The sequence below is a fragment of the Mustela erminea genome, chromosome 14 (assembly GCF_009829155.1).
Source record: "Mustela erminea isolate mMusErm1 chromosome 14, mMusErm1.Pri, whole genome shotgun sequence".
NCBI classification, from domain to species: domain Eukaryota; kingdom Metazoa; phylum Chordata; class Mammalia; order Carnivora; family Mustelidae; genus Mustela; species Mustela erminea.
The window spans coordinates 73,425,759-73,443,991 of NC_045627.1; the positions used below are offsets into that span (position 1 = coordinate 73,425,759).

The 18,233-nt window shown below is 52.4% G+C and overlaps 1 protein-coding gene across 1 annotated transcript; it reads left to right on the forward strand.

The window, feature by feature from the left end:
- The first annotated feature begins 9,643 nt into the window (after nt 1-9,643).
- ADRA2A (adrenoceptor alpha 2A) lies at nt 9,644-12,550 on the forward strand. The gene has a single exon (XM_032312586.1). It carries the CDS (start codon nt 9,767-9,769, stop codon nt 11,162-11,164), a length of 1,398 nt encoding a protein of 465 aa, XP_032168477.1. The 5' UTR covers nt 9,644-9,766; the 3' UTR covers nt 11,165-12,550.
- The last annotated feature ends 5,683 nt before the right edge of the window (nt 12,551-18,233 follow it).

The window sequence follows — 18,233 nt, forward strand, 5'->3', positions numbered from 1 at the left end:
TCCTATAACTGATTGTGGGGGTGCTTGTACAATTCTGAGAATATACTAAGAATCATTGAATTGTTTAGGTGGATGAATTGTGGTATATGAATTATATCTTGATGAAATTGTTGAAAAGGGAGAGAAAGGAAAATAGAGGTAATTTTTGTGTAGATGACAGTTGAAAGATACCACTGAAAAGCAATATACCATATAATGAAAGGTTAGTAAGAAAAAAAAACACCTAGGCATTATTTAAAAACATATTAATTCAAAGATAACCACTAGAAGAAAAAGACAAGCCTTCCTACCTAATTTCTGTTAAATCAAGAAAGGAAAAAATAGAGAACACAATTAATATAATACAGAATTTTAAGATAAGATACTATGACAAAAATGAGACCAAAACTTAACACAATATACTGTATGCTATTGACTCATTGAGAATGTATGATATACATGAATAATAACCGGTAGATACAATGGATGAGAAAATCCCATTTACATTAGGAAGAAGAAAAATAAAATAATAATAAATAAGAAATAATAAGAAATGTTCAAAAGCATAGATACAGATGTAGATATTAATACATACAGTAGAAAACATATAAAAATACATATTGTAAAAAACACTCCTAAAAAACAGAGGAGACTTGAACAATTTGAAAGACATTTCTTCTCCTCAAATAGGATATCTCAGCATCATCCAGATATTGATTCTCCCTAAATTAATAGCAATGTACACAATAGCCCAAATACAGGAAGATCCCAGATGTCCATTGACTGATGAATGGATAAAGAAAATACAGTATATACATACTATATACAGTATATATATATATTTCATTATATACATTATACACACAGTATGTATAAGAAGATATATATATATATACTCTATCTTCTGTATATATATCTTCTTATACATACTGTGTATATATGAATATAATAGGATATTACTCAGCTATCAAAAAGAATGAAATCGTGCCTTTTGCAATAGTGTGGATGGAGCTAGAGGGTATTATACTAAATAAAATAAGTCCGAGAAAGACAAATCATATATGATTTCACTCATATACAGTATTTAAGAAACAAAACAAATGAACATAAGGGAAGGGAAGGAGAAATAAAGTAAGATGAAAATACAGAGGGAGGCAAACTAGAAGAGATGTTAAACTCTAGGAAACAAACAAGGTTGCTGGAGGGGGGGATGGTGTGAGGATGGGGTAACTGGGTGGCGGGCAGTAAGGAGGGGACTTGATATAATGAGCACTGGGTATTATATGCAACTGGTGAATCACTAAATTTTAACCCTGAAACTAATACTACAGTGTTTGTCAGCTGAATTGAATTTAAATAAAGAATTTAAAAGATTTTAGTGAAAAAAATACCTATGAGTTTGTATGGAGGAAAACAAGTCAATGTTAAAGTTTTTATGAAAAAATGAATATTCAAGAATACCAAGGAGAGCACTGAAATGGAAGCACTAAGAGAGGGGACTCGTCTTATCAGACAAATAATAAAATAATACTGAAAAAAAATTAAAGCCTTTATTCTTTTATTATTATTACTAAGATTAAGAGATCTAAATGTAAAAATTAAAACTATACAAGCTACTGGAGGAAAACATAGGTGAGAAAACCTTTCTAACTATGACCAAAATAGCTAAATAGAGTAATAGAAAAATAAGCTAAAAATATAGACCATTGACAAAAAGATGTAAAATTGACCAATGTAGATCTGGAAAGGATGTTTAGCTGTACTCATAAGAGAAATGCAAACTAAGGCTACAATGAGATACTATTTTTCACCCAACAGGTTTGCAAAATTTGAAAGTTTGACAATATGATATGCTCCATTTACAAGGCTTGGGGAAATGGGCCCTTGAATATGTGACCCGAGAGAATGCAAAATGGTGCAAGCCCTGTGGAGGGAAACGCAGCAATATCTACAAAAATCACACACATTTGCCTTTCAACCCAGCAGTCTCACTCCTAGGAATGTAAGCTCAAGCTATGTTTCCAACAAAATGAGAGTGCGCATGCACGAGTTACCTGTCCCAGCATCATTTATAATGGCAAAGTACTGGAATCACCACGATGTCCAAGCATAGGAAATTGGTTGAATAAGCAATGATATGTACACACCATGGAATGCTATGCAGCTATTAAAAAAAAGATGAAAATAAGGTCGATACGAACTGATATGGAGTGATTTACAGGAGATACGTTGTTTGCTTATCTTCACAGAACGAAACTGGTTTAAGTGGGGAGGTGGTGGGAGGCATCACGATGCGATGACACTTGTCTGTTTTTTATAGTTTTGACTTTTGGAAGCATATTTTGCATATTCATAATGTAAAGTAAATCAGAAGGGGAAACTTAAAAAAAAGAAAAAACACTGGAAGCAAACAAACATATAAAACTGTATTTGACTGTCCTGAGGGAATTATATTTCTTCAGTCGGGTCCAAGGTAGAGGAGAACTGCTTACAATTTCTGAACTCTTAAAAAAAGTTTAGGTGAGGGGTGCCTGGGTGGCTCAGTCGGCTAAGCACCTGCCTTTGGCTCAGGTCATGATCCCAGAGTCCTGGGATGGAGTCCCACATTGGGCTCCTTACTCAGTAGGGAGCCTTCTTCTCCCTCTCCCTCTGCAGAAACCCCTGCTTGTGATCTCTCTCTCTCAAATAAATAAATAAAATCTTTAAAAATTTTTAGATAAAATTCAGATGACACAAAATTACCCATTTTATTTTTTTAATGAGCCATTTTAAAGTGATTGTTTCATAATGTTGAGCAACTACCACCTCTACCTAGTTCCAAAACATTTTTTCATCACCCCCACAACAATCCTCACACCCCAAAAGTGCTTGCTCCCTCTTTCACCTTCTTAAAGCCCCGGCAAGGACAAATCTGCTTTCTGCCTTCCTGGATTTGCCAATTTGGAATCTTGTGTGTAAATGCAATCCCATGACTTCTGTGTCTGGCCTCTTTCCCTTAGCATACTGTAAGCTTGATTTTTTTCTTTTTTTTTTTTTTGTAGTGGCATAGCTGAAGAAGCAGTGCGGAAACTATTTTATACACATTATAAGACTGAGCAAATACATAGCAGTGCTCAGGCTGGTTTCGGACCACAGGTTTTGTCTTTCCTTTTACGGCCACTGTTGCCAAAGTAGAGTGTTCGAAGTGTCTGCTCTGCTGCATTCTGTCGGTCACACACAGGCACAGCTCCCAGGTGAGCTGGGGTTTACTGCTGTGAGGACCCTGCTCCCTTCTCTCGGGGTTCCCCTGACGCCATCACTGGTAGCAAACACACCCTTTCTGTGTTTCTTGGTTAGAAAGATGGATTTCTTCTGGAGTTTGTGAAATCATTTCCAGGGAGCGTTGATAGCCAGACCACATTTTACATTGTGTGCGTGTGTGCATGGGTGTGTGTGCACATGCGTGCGTGTGTGTGTGTGTGTGTTATGTTACAGGCACCGTGTCTCCATGGTTTCTTTGAGTAAATGTGAAGGGTGAATTCACCTTACCTACCCAGATGAATGAATGTTAGTTTAAGAGTTATTAACAGCGGTGACCATTATCTCCTTTACCCCCAGGAGCAGCGGCTCCAGCTCCCCTATCACACCTGAGAATGAACAGCCATCGCCTGACGGAACTGATTCGAGGTTTGCTTTTCCTTACGCTTCTGGACAAAACAGGCAAGATAATCGCCTGGACGTGATGGGAAAGGGCACTTATTTATGGGGACTGCCCTGCAGAGCTGCAGGAAGTGACGACAAGGTTCCTGTGTGGGCACACAGGGCCCTCCCCGGTCCCAGGGTTGTGGAAACACAAACACGTCCACGTCCAGGGCTGCCGCGAGGGGCCAGAGAGGAGCCCAGCCTGTTCTTGCACCCGGGAGGGATCGCCCATCCTGGCACAGGGCTCTCTTCTTGGTCTGGGGCTGGTGATGGCAGAAGACACCCACCTTCCTCTCCCAGGGATATGGGTGAGAAGGGCCAGTGCTCTCGAGAAAAAGCAGGAGGCAGCGGCAGGACGTCTCACTTGTTTTTGTGAGCACAGCGAGACAACCCGGCAGCAGGCAGCTTGTGATGAGACGCACGCAGGAAGGGGGAAATCAGGCCGCACCGAACAACAGCTCTCATCCTGGCCTTTCTCTGCACTTACACTCACCCTCCCTCCTTTACGGTGGGACCCCGAAGGGCCCTGGCACGGGTTACAAGAAAGTGCAGGAATTAAACAATGGCTCAGAGGGAGCAACAGGATTTTTTCCTAGTGACTGCCCTCCCACCACCCCTGTGGCAGGGATTTGACAGATGTCCCTCGTTCGGGGCAGCATTCCGTGCCAGCTGTGAACGTGGCGGGGGGCAGCAGTGGGGACACGGCGTTCCCCACCTGCTCCTGGTGTTCGGATGGATGACAATGTGTGTTGAGTACCGTCTGCGTGCGTGGGTGTGTGCCCTATGTTTGTGTGTCTGCACTCCTGTTCCTGAGGGTTATGTCACAGCCTAGGAGCCCAGGCTAATGAGGCATGAGTTTGTTGGGTTTTTTTGTTTTTTGGTTTTTTTTTTTCCCTTAGTCAAGCCTTCAAGAAGAAAGAAATTAAGCAATTAATAATACCTCCTACCCAGTTCCCTCGCTCCCTTCAGACAAAGGCAAGGTACCATTTGGTGTTGACTGACCCTTTAGTTACAAATGGAATTCAGGACAAACAGATTATGGAGTTTAAGCAGCTTTCATTTACTGGCAAATTACCTAGCTGATAGTTATAAATAGAACATCTCTCATTACTTGTATTTTTTCCTTTTTTTTTTTTAAGGAAAAAAATCTATGGAGAGATAATAAAAGACAGAGGTAGATAGATAGACTATGAGAGAATCCTATACTCAAGTCCCCGAACTAGTTAAGATACCTCAACTAATTCCTGACTTTGGAATGAAGTGCTAGCCATCGTAGGCAACTTCTTGTGGGCCTCTTCCCTCTTGGAAACCTTAATGGAAAGTGGTATCCATCCATTCACTAATTCTTTGATGCAGTCATCACCCACGCATTTAACCATTATCTATGCCAGCATGTCTTACATTTGGTATTTATTGGATTACCCAGGAACTTGTTAATAATACAAGTCCTACCACAGTCCTGTTGAATCTCCAAGGGGTAGGTTCCAGAAACTTGATTTCCAGAAAGCCTGGTTTATGTAAGTTCTTGGCATACAAAGATGAACAGAACAGTCCTTCCCCCTTACTATACTACCGTATAAACGAACAGGTGAGCAGGTGCAATAAAAGGTCACCCGAGCCATTAAGGGAGTACGTATGGGTGCCCAGGAGAGTGGGGTTATGACTTCTGTCAAAGGGAAGTCACAACTCCGTGGTTGTGTAAGCGGTGTTTGGTGCTGGCTCTCCATCAAGTGCTCAGTCTTGTGGGGAGGACACTCGATGCTTCCTCTCGTGTGGCAGCGTCAGATGTGGAGTGAAGGGACGCATCTGGCCCCGCACTGCCCTGCTCTAGCGGCCACACGATGGACTAGAACGAAGAGGATACAGGGACCAACTGACAGCTCGTCCACACTCGTATTTCTGAGGATTCTCTTGCAGGTTTCCTATTGTCAGTGTGGTAGAGGACAGCACCCACAGAAAGGCAGTTGGAAAGCTCAGTGGGCTTAAAATCAGGACAGATCTGACCCCGCTACTTACTAGATGAACTTTCTACTTAGCCAGTTTTCCTCTCTGAGTCTTGTTTTTCCCATCTGCAAAGATAGGTAGTATCTACATTATAGGGCTGTTTTGGGGGATCATACACAATACATGGAATACATAAACTGCTTAGCATCATGCCTGGTATGGGGTCAGTGCTAACAAATAGTATTTATTTTTATTAATACTAACTAACAATAGTGGTGGACCCCCACTTGGATGCCCAGAGGTGACTTCTTGAGCCACAGAAGTCAACCTCCATATTGCAGTGGCTCTCACCTGTTCTGCCTCAGATCCCTGAGGCCTGGGATAGCCCCCTGGCAGTGATTCCTAATCTGGAACACCTTCTCTGTAATTCAGGTTGACTGGCTGAAAGTCCTCAGGGTGTTTGGTTGCTCCCTCCCTGCCCCCACCCAGAGGGTTGCTCCTCTCTCCTGCCCCCGCCCCCAACCTGTCTCCCTTAGGCCACTGAGTCCTGAGCAGGCTGGTTAGCACCTGCCAAGCAACCTTTTCAAATACACGTGCTGCCTCCCACCACAGACCTGACAAATCATGACAGTGCGGGGGGAGCACTGATTTGACCTTCCGGGGCAAGGCTGACAAATAAGCCTGGTTAGGAAGTATTGTCTTTGTGGACGTCTCTCTGCTCAGTGTTGCCTCATTCAGCTAGCACAGCACTAAATCTTCTAGCAAAAAATAATGGTGCCCACTTAGCTTTTTAAGCTCAGTTAGACTGACCCTGTGTGTCAAAGAAAGGAGGCCAAGCCCCTGGTGATAAGGGGCATGTACAAGAGGAAGGAGAGAGAGCTCTGCAGGTGAGGGGCTCTGGACACAGCCCGGGACTAGCCAAAGCTAGGAAATGTTGGCTACTGGTCTCACAGACCTTAGTGCCTTGAAAGACCTCTCTTCTCATTTTAGTAGAAAAGACTCCAAAACCAGGAATTAAGGAACTGACTGGCTGTTTGGGAAGCCTTCAGAAAATGTGGCAAGAGGTGTCATACACAGGCTAGCCGCAGAGAACCAAGAAAGGAAAGTCCTTCAGCCTGCGTTTTCACTTTCTGTCTTGCTTCTGAAATGAGACGGGAGGACCGCAGCGCGTTCGCAGGGGTAGGGAGAGGGGCAGCGGAGGCTGTCCGGGACGCCCTCCTCAAGTTCTGTCAATAGCACCGTGAGCCCCAGACTGCCTTGGCTTTGGGTTTTTGTGTCTCTCATCATTCATACTCGAAGTTCAGGGCTCCTGGTTGCTGTGCAAAAATGAGTGTATCACCTGGCCAGCTGAGCCTAGTGCCATGTTACTGCATCCTGCTAGGAGACTCAGAGCCGAGATTTGAGTAGAGGGTGGGGAGTGATGGGCTCAACAGAGGGAGGAAATTCTGTCTTCTCAGCTTTCTTTAGATCCTCCAGAAAAGGGCTTTTTGGCTCCTCAGAATGAAGACTAGTAGAGGAGTTCTCCCGACTGGATCAGAGATTGGGAGATGAAAGTCAAATGAGACTCTGCGAAATGCTTTGAAAAGATACAGACTTCCTGACTATGTCCATCCAGAGATGCTGTTTCAATCACTGTATCACTGGTGCGGGATGTAGATATCATCTGGGACCTAATGTGAGGCTCCAGGCCCTGCATTCCTCCCCACCCCCTAGCCTGCACCCTGCCGTTGGGGGAGATGATCTGCTGGGTCTTGAAATTCCAATTTACTGGATTCCAGAAGGCATTCTGCTTTATCAGGTCCTTCAGTTAGGTAACTTTTCTCTTAATCTCTAGCATTAACAGAGCCTGTCCTCCTGGGCTTACCCTTAAACTGCCTGCTGATCTGAAAAGCGGAGATAACACAACTCAGGCTGGTCCGTGGGCAACTGCTGAGATCTATGGTCCCGCAACCAGCAGGCTGAGAAGAACTAGCCCTTCCCCTCGCTCCAGGCTATTCCGGTCAGAGAGAACACGGAAATGATTCTCTCCTCTTTGGGCCAGCACCCCTCCTCCTTAACTAAAAGACGGTGGGCAAGCATCCGAGATGGGGGCGGGGAAGGGGAGGAGACTAGCTCTCCTGCCTCCACCAACACAAAATGGTTGGTGGCCGGCTAGAACTGGGCAATCATTAGGGTACGCCGCAGGCATCTCGGATCTGTGGGCACGGCGGCCGGTGCCTTGGCCAGGATGGGATGCCAGTCCTGGTCCTGAAGCCTGCTGAGCCCTTCCCAATGTGACTTTCTCAGGCGAACTCCCACTCCCGACACACCAAGTATATGCTTTAGGAAGATTTCTGCAACGTGACAAAATGCCATTTAAAATCTGGGTTCTCTTTTCCTGAGCTCGGACCCAAACTTGTCTTGAAAAAGGAGAAGGCGCTGTAGGCAAAGGACTGCAGAGGCGGAAGAAAGCGCCCGGCGTGGCGGCCGTGACGAAGAGCTGCCAGCAGGTGTCAGTGCGCCCTCGCTCAGTCGCGGCGCCTGGCCGCCGCCTCCAGGACCCCTCCTCACCGCTGTGTAAGGGGGCGCGGTCCAGACACCTCCCGCCGCCGGTGTCCCGCAGGCTGCTCTGAGGCTCAGACCGCACGTGGCCTCCTCTCCCCAGAGCGGAGCTCTGGACTCAGGCGGGTCCCGCTCTCCGGGGGTCCGTCCCATTCCGCCCCAAGGGTTCGAGCCGAACCCGAGCCTTCCTTTCTCACCAGGCCCCCACTCGCCTCACCGCCAGGAGCCCTTGCGGGCGAGAGCGGCGCGGCCCAGGACCAGGCTGCTTCGGGTGCTGCTGGTGCCGGTGGGTGCTGTTCCCGATTCGGGCCAGGGTCCCCCACTCTCTTTCCTCCGACCCAGCTCGATAGGGGCACTCCCCGGTACCAGCTGCCCTCGACTAGGCCGGCCCGGAGCTGCTCGGCCAATTCCCAGCAGGGGCCGCTCCCACTCCCTGGGCTCTTTAAACCCCTCGCTCCAGGTACCCGCCTCTCCAAAGAGCCCGTCCCACCAAGGGAGCAGCGCTCCCCAAGGTCCCACGCGGGGCGAGGGCGCTAGACCCGCGGAGGAGAGGCGCAAGGGGCGGGGGAGGGTCGGTTTCCCACGTGGGGGCTGACGCCGGCTGCTCGGCAACGCCGGCTTGATCCTGGGGCTATAAAACCAGTCCACCGTGAGCGCGGCGGAGCAGCAGCGGCTCCGGCTTCGTTGCAGACGCCCAGCAGCCGGCGCGCCGCCTCCCGGCCACCCCCAGCACCTTCTCCCCCTGGCCCCGCGTTCCTGCCCCAACTCAAGCTGCCCTCGGACCCCGGCCGGTCCGGCTGCACCCAGCGCCCGCAGTCGCCGGGCCAACGCCCAAGGAGACCGTGTGCCTCGGCCGCGGCTCTCGGAGGGTCGATCGGCCACCTGCCCCGGCCCACCTGAGGACGGGGGCGTCTTCATGCGGCCCGCACACGGCTCACCCCGCCGCCGTCGCCGCCCCCGAGCTCCGCGCGCCCAGCCCCAGCCCCAGCTGGGCACGCAACTTTGGAAGTCCGGCGGCGCTCGGAGAGAGGCGGCAGAGTCCGCACCCTGGCCCCAGCCCGGGCCCGGCCGGCATCGCCGCGTCTGGGGGCAGCGAGAGAGTCGGTAATCGCTTCGGGGATGTGAGAAGACAGACATAGGACCCCAGGCCCGCATCGGCGCCCCTCGGTTGCCTCCCGGGGTGGGGGCGGGCCCCGCACACGGTAAGACCTCTTGCTTTCGCTCAGGCTCGAGAGTCAAGATAGAGCTAGATTTTAAATTTTCTGCCATCCCTCCAAGCGATCAGGCCACCGATGATTTCTGTTCTCCCTTCTTGAAGAATAAATCTCCCTTTCCCCATCGGCTCGACCTACTCTCTCCCGCCGCTTAGAAATAAAACTTGTGCGGAGCTGGGAAGGAGAAGTCGCCCCCCACGAGCGCCAGCAGCGCGGGCCGGGTGCCGTTCGCGGGAGCCGGGTCCATGGGCTGCTAGCCGCCCCCCAGCTCAGGCCGGCGTCCCCGCGGCCCCCTCCCCATGTGAGGCGCCGCAGGGCGAGCGGGGCGCGGGAGGAAGAGGAGGACCCACGGGCGCCGGGCCGGAAGGCAGCTGGCAGCAGGCCCAGGCAAGCGGGCACCCGCGTTCATGTTCCGCCAGGAGCAGCCGCTGGCCGAGGGCAGCTTCGCGCCCATGGGCTCCCTGCAGCCGGACGCGGGCAACGCGAGCTGGAATGGGACCGAGGCGCCAGGGGGCGGCGCCCGGGCCACCCCTTACTCCCTGCAGGTGACGCTGACTCTGGTGTGCCTGGCCGGCCTGCTCATGCTGCTCACGGTGTTCGGCAACGTGCTTGTCATCATCGCGGTGTTCACAAGCCGCGCGCTGAAGGCGCCCCAGAACCTCTTCCTGGTGTCTCTGGCCTCGGCCGACATCCTGGTGGCCACGCTCGTCATCCCTTTCTCGCTGGCCAACGAGGTCATGGGCTACTGGTATTTCGGCAAGGCGTGGTGTGAGATCTACCTGGCGCTCGACGTGCTCTTCTGCACCTCGTCCATAGTGCACCTGTGCGCCATCAGCCTGGATCGCTACTGGTCCATCACGCAGGCCATCGAGTACAACCTGAAGCGCACGCCGCGCCGCATCAAGGCCATCATCGTCACCGTGTGGGTCATCTCGGCGGTCATCTCCTTCCCGCCGCTCATCTCCATCGAGAAGAAGGGCGGCGGCGGCGGCCCGCAGCCAGCCGAGCCGCGCTGCGAGATCAACGACCAGAAGTGGTACGTAATCTCGTCGTGCATCGGCTCCTTCTTCGCGCCCTGCCTCATCATGATCCTGGTCTACGTGCGCATCTACCAGATCGCCAAGCGCCGCACCCGCGTGCCGCCCAGCCGCCGGGGCCCGGACGCCGCCGCCGCGCCGCCGGGGGGCGCCGAGCGCAGGCCCAACGGCCTGGGCCCGGAGCGCGGCGTGGGTCCCGTGGGCGCCGAGGCCGAGCCTCTGCCCGCGCAGCTCAACGGCGCCCCCGGGGAGCCCGCGCCGGCCGGGCCGCGCGACGCGGACGCGCTGGACCTGGAGGAGAGCTCGTCGTCCGAGCACGCCGAGCGGCCCCCGGGGCCCCGCAGGTCCGAGCGCGGTCCCCGGGCCAAGGGCAAGGCCCGGGCGAGCCAGGTGAAGCCCGGGGACAGCCTGCCGCGGCGCGGGCCGGGGGCCACGGGGCTCGGGGCGTCGGCGGCGGGGCCAGGGGAGGAGCGTGGCGGGGGCGCCAAGGCGTCGCGCTGGCGCGGGCGGCAGAACCGCGAGAAGCGCTTCACGTTCGTGCTGGCCGTGGTCATCGGCGTGTTCGTGGTGTGCTGGTTCCCCTTCTTCTTCACTTACACGCTCACGGCCGTGGGCTGCTCCGTGCCGCGCACGCTTTTCAAGTTCTTCTTCTGGTTCGGCTACTGCAACAGCTCGTTGAACCCGGTCATCTACACCATCTTCAACCACGATTTCCGCCGGGCCTTCAAGAAGATCCTCTGCCGGGGGGACAGGAAACGGATCGTGTGAGCGCCGGGTGCGCGACCCGCGAACAGACTGGCGCCGGCTGTAGTCGGCGGGGATCGAGGGGCGCATTTATGCAGTCCCAGCACACTGAAACCCGGGTCCTGCCTACTCGGTGTTTTCCTGGCCCAGCCTTGCCCTGCGGCTCCTGTGGGCCTCTACTCTTCCCCTCCCCCCAGGGAAAAGAACTGGCTGGGGGGGGGGCAGGAGGCCCCCCAGTTGTTGTTAGGGTCGCTTATGACTTGGAGCGATCCTCCTTGGTTCCTGGGCGTCCCCTAATCAGTATTGTTTCCTAAAGGTATTTTCACCTCCCTTGAGTCCAGCGGTCAGTGCAGATCAGAGCAAAAAAGCACTGAATGGACCCCAGAAGGTATGGTTCACGAAGGATTAAGGGATGGGGGTTACCCCGTCCTAGCTAATTGCTCTCTCTTTCCCCCCAACTCTGTTTTTAAAAAATGCTCAGGGCAGCCCTGCCCATCCGCCCTTCCCCCCACTGTAAATAAACACTATTTTTGATAGTACACGCTAAGGTCCCCAGTGTCTGGGCTTATGATGCTGTTGGAGATGCCTTTGAGGCAGACACATGATCTTAGGTTCAGGCCCGGCCCCTTTGCAATGCAAGTCCCTTTCTGGTGACTGCCCCTTGGGGCTGGACCTGCTTTGAGATTCCCTGAGGGGGAAAAGCTTTCTGTCCATTTTTTCCCCCTGTGCCTAACAGCATAATTGCCTTTTCCTATGTAAATATTACAAGGAGGGACCAAGACAGAAGGAAATGAACCTTTTTGCCTTGCAGCAGCCCTGTGTATAAAGCCATTATCCTCTGATGCACCCTTCGCCCCAGTAACTCACTTTAAAAGTCTTTCTTTCCTGGGTCCCTCCCTCCCTCTTTCCCACCTTCCCTCTCTCCAGGGCCACTGCTTGAAGAATATGTATGTTTCTATCTTGTATGTTTGTGCACCTGCCCCTCCTTCTCTGAAAGTGCTGACTGCAAGAAATCTTTTAGCTGCTGTTTTTAGATGGAGGAGTGGAAATTATGTGGAAGAAGCAAACCTGATACAATTTGCCCAAGGTAAACAGTTCAAAAAGACAAATGAGCCTGCCAAACCGTGCAGTTCCAGCCCCGGGAGCTCTTAGGTATCAAAGTGCTGTCCTTTCCCCCCTGCTTTTCTGGTTGAGATCATGTCATTGACGAACTCCCAAAATCAAGGGAGGAGGGCGGACACCTCGTGTTTACATCGAAGTTTCTACACGTTTTAGACAGAGACTCTTTAAGGCCTGCGCTCTTATTTCACTAAAGACAAACTAATGGCAGCACTCGTTGCTAATGACAGTGGATTTTTTTTTAATAAAAAGTTTACAGATCAAATGTGAAATAAATATGAATTAAATGGTTCTGTCTGTTATCTGAGTTTCCAAAGCTTTATGACCCTGGGAACATCCGATTATATATATATATATTTTTTTTTCTTCAATTAAAATTTTTTAATTAAACAGTAGAGTACATTATAAAACAACTCAACTTTGAAAGTGTGAGCAATGGCAAGGCTACCGTTTACCAAGTGTTTGTTTCTTTCTTTTTTTTTTAAGATTCGTTTTAGGGCAGGAGAGCGCGCATGCGTGCAATGGGGGGTGGGGAGGGGCGAAACGAGAGGGAGAGAAGCTGAAATCCCAGGGAGGCCAACCCAGGGCTCCAAGCGGAACCGGAGGAGGGGGCTCCACGAAGGGCTCCCCACCCAAGTGGGAGCTCACGACCCTGCTATCGTGACCTTGGCAGACAAGAGTCTGAAGCTTAACTGACCAAGGCACGCAGGCGCCCTTTACCAGGGGTCTCTGTGCGCTGGACGCTATCGTGAGCCCATTGTAGGCTCAGCTTCATTTAATCTTGCCCTCAAGCCCCATGAGGTAGGTACTATTATTATCTCCCTAGTACAGGTGAAGATACTGAGTCTCAGAGGGCAAGTGACTTGCTCAAGGTTAACAAGTGGCGGTTCCCGGTCTGCAGGCTGAGCCTCAGAGCCCTGCCAGAGTCATTCACACTAGCGAGTGCTCCCAGCGGGGAAGTCTCTATGCAGAGTGTGGTAGATACACAAAGTATGGGATACTGCTCAAGTGTGTAGATCTACAAAGTGTTACATGCTGCAAAGTGTCTGTGTGCCCCGAAGTGTGTATACACCTCAAAGTGTGCATAGACCCCGAAGTGTGCAGTATACTTCAAAGTGTGCATGACTCCTTATAGTGTGAGGATCTGCAGCCTGCGGTATACAGCTCAGGGCGTGGTCTCTGCACAGCGTGTGGTGGAGACACCTGCACAGAACCCTGTCTTGGTTGGTGGCTTGAATGGTCTCGGGCCCAAGGCGCGGATCATTCCTGTTGCGTTCCTGTAGTATCCGTTTCCGCTCTGCTGTCTAGGATGGCTTCAGACCCTTGCCCTGTGGTTCTGGTTCTGTGACTTTGAAGCTGAAAGGGCCTTGAGAGACCCAGAAATCCAGCCCCTCCTAGTCAGAGAGGAACTGACTTGCGAAGGGTCCTACAGCTCCGGGGACATGCTGCCTCGTTCAGTTTAGCAGCAGCTGATGGACGTGCGGCCCTGATGGAAGAGAGCTGCTCATGCAGGAGCTGGGTTTGAGGGCAATCAAGGCACAGGCAGTGGTTTGGGGAAGGCTGAACGGTAAGGCCAGCTACCTCTAACACATGCGCAGACCGACGCTGGACATCCCCCCCAGAAGCAGGTCCTCGGCTCTCCCGGAGCTGTTTCTGTCCTTTCTGGGCAGTACTATCCAGTGTCTCTTACCTTCCTTACCTTCCTTGAGGTGGGAGTGAGGGTAGGTGTGCAGGGCTGGGAGAGTGAAGAGCCGGGAAGGGGCCTGGGGGGAGAGAGGAGGATGGTTCTGAGAGGTCTCTGTGTGGGGGGGAAGTTCACTGGTCATCTGAGCCTGCAGACAGAAGAGTGGGCAGGCCCTTGGCTCCTCGCCCAGGGGCTTCATGAACCATGGCCTCTGGCACCCAGGCTGGCTGCCTGGTGTGGTGCCGGGCCCTGCTTTCCCTCCCCCCCACCCCCACTTCCCACTCCAGGGCACCTCTCGCCCCAAAGGCAAACACTGCCAGACAATAGGCCATCCTGGCAAGCCCCCAGGAACTGGGCTGTGTGTCCCAGACAAAGGAGCAGATACAAACACTGCTGTTGTTGACTCTCTCTGTTCTGTTCTGTCTGCCTGGGAGGTGTTGGCCTTGCCCTCGCCCCCAGAGGCCCTGCTGCTTGGGAAAGAGACAAGTATGAGCAAAGGTGGCACACAGTGCGGGCCTCTGGTGGGCACCCCCCTCCCCCATGCCAGCAGCAGAGAAGCCTCAGAGATGGATGGGGCGGGGGAAGGTGGAGGAGTGAGGGCTGGGTTTCTGAGTTCACAGTGGTCATCACTGCTTGCTCCACGGAGGGCTCAAGCAACAGCCTGCGGGGGCGGGGGGGGTGCTGTGCGGGGCAGGGGGGAGATTTGAGGAGAAGTGGCCCACTGGGGATCTTTGCCTCAGGGTCAGGAGATAAGATTTTCCCCACACCGTCCTGTCCTCATCGCCTCCCGAGTGTGTAGGCCCGGAGAATCTGTCCTTGCAGCTGAACCTCCTGTTTTATGGAACTTCGGTTGAGGTATCAAAAGCCACTGGCTTTTGGGTGTGAAGCATGTCTTGCCAGATTTACTCCTGGGAGGCACCTTGAGCTGGGGAGGGCTAGTGCCCCGTTTGCGCCCAGCTGCGAGCACGGCCTTCTCCCTGTAATTCTCTCTGTTCAGCTCAGCTGTGCTCAAGACCTGCAGGGGAGCATGGGAAGCACTTGGCCTTTCCCTCTCTGTGAGTCTATAACCAAATCAGAGTGAAGGGCCAGAAATGCCCACACATGTCTCCTGCCCCCACATGGTGCTGTTCAGGGACCTGAGACCCTCATAGGCCAATGGGTGGTGTGGCATCCCGGAAGCGCTCCGGAAGCCTCCTCCTTGTGGTTCCTCTGTCCTGTGATGGAGCTCCAAAATGAATTCTATTTTGCTCTTGGATGAGGAAGTTGCCCATAAACCCAGGCCCCGCTCTGTGCCTGCTGTGTGCCAAGCACCACGCCGGGCACCGCGAGAAGGTTCTCTTCATCTGTGTATGCGCCTGCAGGGCCTGGCACTTGCCCTGAGGGAGGTAGCTGAAATTAGGGCCTGCCCTGGGCTTTGGAAGCCTCCATGCTGCGTGGGGGAGACAGGAGGTGCTGGAGGAAGCCTTAAGTAGCCAAACCCCGGTGACTGTGTGGCGGGGGTGGGGGAGGGGGGAGGGGCAGTGGAGGTCCAGGCCCACTGAGGGCATTGGGCATTTCTCTGGGCCATGAGTGTGCAGTGAGGGAGAGGTCACTGTGGCTGGGAGCTCAGGGGATAGGACATGGGAGGCAGGGTGCCAGGACCTTGGCTGAGGGAGGAGGGGTGGGAAGAGAGCCCTAGTTCTAGTAGCTGAGCCCTGTAGAAGGAGTGCCGGGCCGAGGAGGCACACCCAGGCCTCAGACCTCGGCTTTCATTTCTCCAACCCCATCCCTGGGGATGGCACTGTGAGCGCTTGTGCCATTTGGGTTCACCAGTCAGGAAGCCTCCCTCCCCACCTCAAGTAGAGTAGCAGGACCCAGTATCCAGGCCCCTGGCCTTGCCAGAGCCAGGACTCCTCATGAGACCTAGCCCTCAGGCCTCCGCCCTGGGCCCTGCCATCCTGGGAGACGGGGAATGCAGGAGGGGGCGTCTTCCTCAGCAGAGGGTGTGTCTGCGAGGGAAGCCATGTGAGGTCACCAAGGACAGTCACAAACACCAGGGTTTGTTTTGAAAATAGCATTGATCTCTTCGATTCCCAGAGATCCTGGGGGTTAGAATTAAATTAAAAAAAAAAAAAAAAAAAGGAACAGAGCCTGTTGGAAGAAGTGTGGGCATTAGGAGGCCTGAGTTCTAGTCCCACCTTTGCCTTTTACTAGCTGGTGACCTTGGGCAAAGCCCTTTCTGTTCCTCTGTTAATTATGAAAATGGTTGGTCTATGTCAATGTTATTTAAACATGTGTTACATAGAGTTTAACTTCAAAATCAATCTCAGTTTCCCACTCTCTTTCCTCCTCTCTCACATATGTACTATCTGTCTCTTGGTCCATCTGTCTACCTATCATCTACCACTGAAATACTGTGTGAAATGACCTTTAGCAGGAGCCTTTTCTTCAGGACCTCACAGAGCCTTGGGATTCTCTGAGAGGGGATAATATGTCGGCCTGTTTCCCAAACTGCCTGGACTGCGGAATTTTATTTTTCATAGAGCAGCTCAGAGACTCACATTCACTGGAACACTTGTTGGGTAATGTTGGGCTAAGAAATCTCACTGGGCCTTTCTGTTGATCCGTTTTAAGATTCTATGAAAGACTGACTCTGCTTTCTCCTTGTGTCTCTGCTTCAGGTAAGCCACTGGGCAGGGCCAGAGGTTGTCCTTGGGAATAAGTGGCTAAAAGAGTCATGAGCCTCACTGAAAATTCGGGTGGAAGTTCGGTGTGTTTTTCAAATGTGGGTTTTACCTTTATGTATGTGTGTACATGTGGATAAGTGTATGTGCTCACGTGTGTGAAGGGCTACGTGTACGTGTGTGAGAATGTATGTGAACGTGTATGTGTGTGCACATGTCTCTCCATGTGCAAACAGGTTCAAGACCTCTTTCATGGGGATATTTTGCTGGGGTAGAAGCATCAGGGGAGTTGAGGGCAAATGTGTGTGTCCTAGAGGAAGAGGTCACAAAGGGAATTAAAGGGGACTGCGGTATTGTGTCCTTGATTCTCATCACACTTGGCCCCTCTCCAACTTGTGATTTGGCTCCTCCTCACCCCCAAGGCTGGGATCCCCGTTCCCTACCATGATAACGGAGCTTACTAGAGCTTCCTAGGAGGAGGACAGGAGGATGGACTGTGGACATTTTGGAGAGGCCAACGCTGGTTCTCCAGCAGGTGTTTTTTTTTTAGCAGCAACTCTCCATGGAAGAGGGAATTTATGTGATTCCAGAGCGTTCAGGATGGTTTGGGAGGCGAAGCTGGACTGGACTTTAAGTCTCTCTCCATCCGTCAAGGGCAGGAACTTGGGGCCTCTCTAGAATCTGTATCTGAAAAAACAAGATGGCATCCTAAAACGGCTAGTCAAGAGAGATTAAAAAGGGGACTACTGAGAGGGTGCAGGCAAGCTGAAGGGGAGCCCACAAATGGTGGTGAAGCCCCTTGGGGTTGCACAGTGGGGGCTGTGAGCACCCTCAGCCTGAGGGGGTGAGGGAGGGAGCTGTTACCAAAACCGTTAGAATTGCAGCTGTGGGAGGGGAGCCTGGTGGGCGCTGTGGGCAGAGGGCCACTGCAGCCACTGCCAGACCGTGCCTGGACGGGGCAACCCAGAGAATCAGTGCCTTCACTCTCAGTCCCGCACCAGAGGACTGCCCTTAGCCAGAGTGCAGTGAGTGCCGGAGAGAGTCAGGGTGAGGCAGCAGCTCCTGGGGACAGCCTTCTGGGACTTGGAACAGGATGGACCAAGGCAGAGGCTTTGGCCAGAGGGGCAGGTCAGGAACAGCCAGGGTAGGACCCAATGCTCGAGAGCGGCCAGGTGCTACCACTTTGGGGAACAGCTCGGGGGAGGCCGGAGGCGTGGTTCCTTCCGTTTGTCCACAAGCCAGTTGCGTGGGTCACTGGGCAGCTGTAGAAGAAAAACAGACCCTCCTTCCATCCACTCTGTGGTGGGTAATGGCAGAGTGCGCCTGCGTACAGAGACATAGACACACAGACATAAGTGGACTCAGACACACGGACCGTCCTCCCTGCCCGCTGGTGAGTCAGGTGAGAGGGAGCCCAGGGAACCATGGGCTGGGCTCTTGATCAAAGCTCTCCAGGTTCTCCTCATGCCTGTGGCTTGGTCCCAGCTTAGGAGATGCCGGGTGGTGACCCACGAAGCTGGGGCTTGGTGAGGAGTGGTGAGGACTTGCCCGGGTCAGTGACCCCACCTGTCCCCAGGGTAGGCTGGGGATTCTGGGGTTCCTTCCTTAGCACCTGTGTGTACCTCGT

What these genes read in the sequence shown, in the direction of transcription:
- ADRA2A (XM_032312586.1), top strand. Translation starts at nt 9,767, where the DNA reads ATGTTCCGCCAGGAGCAGCCGCTGGCCGAGGGCAGCTTCGCGCCCATG.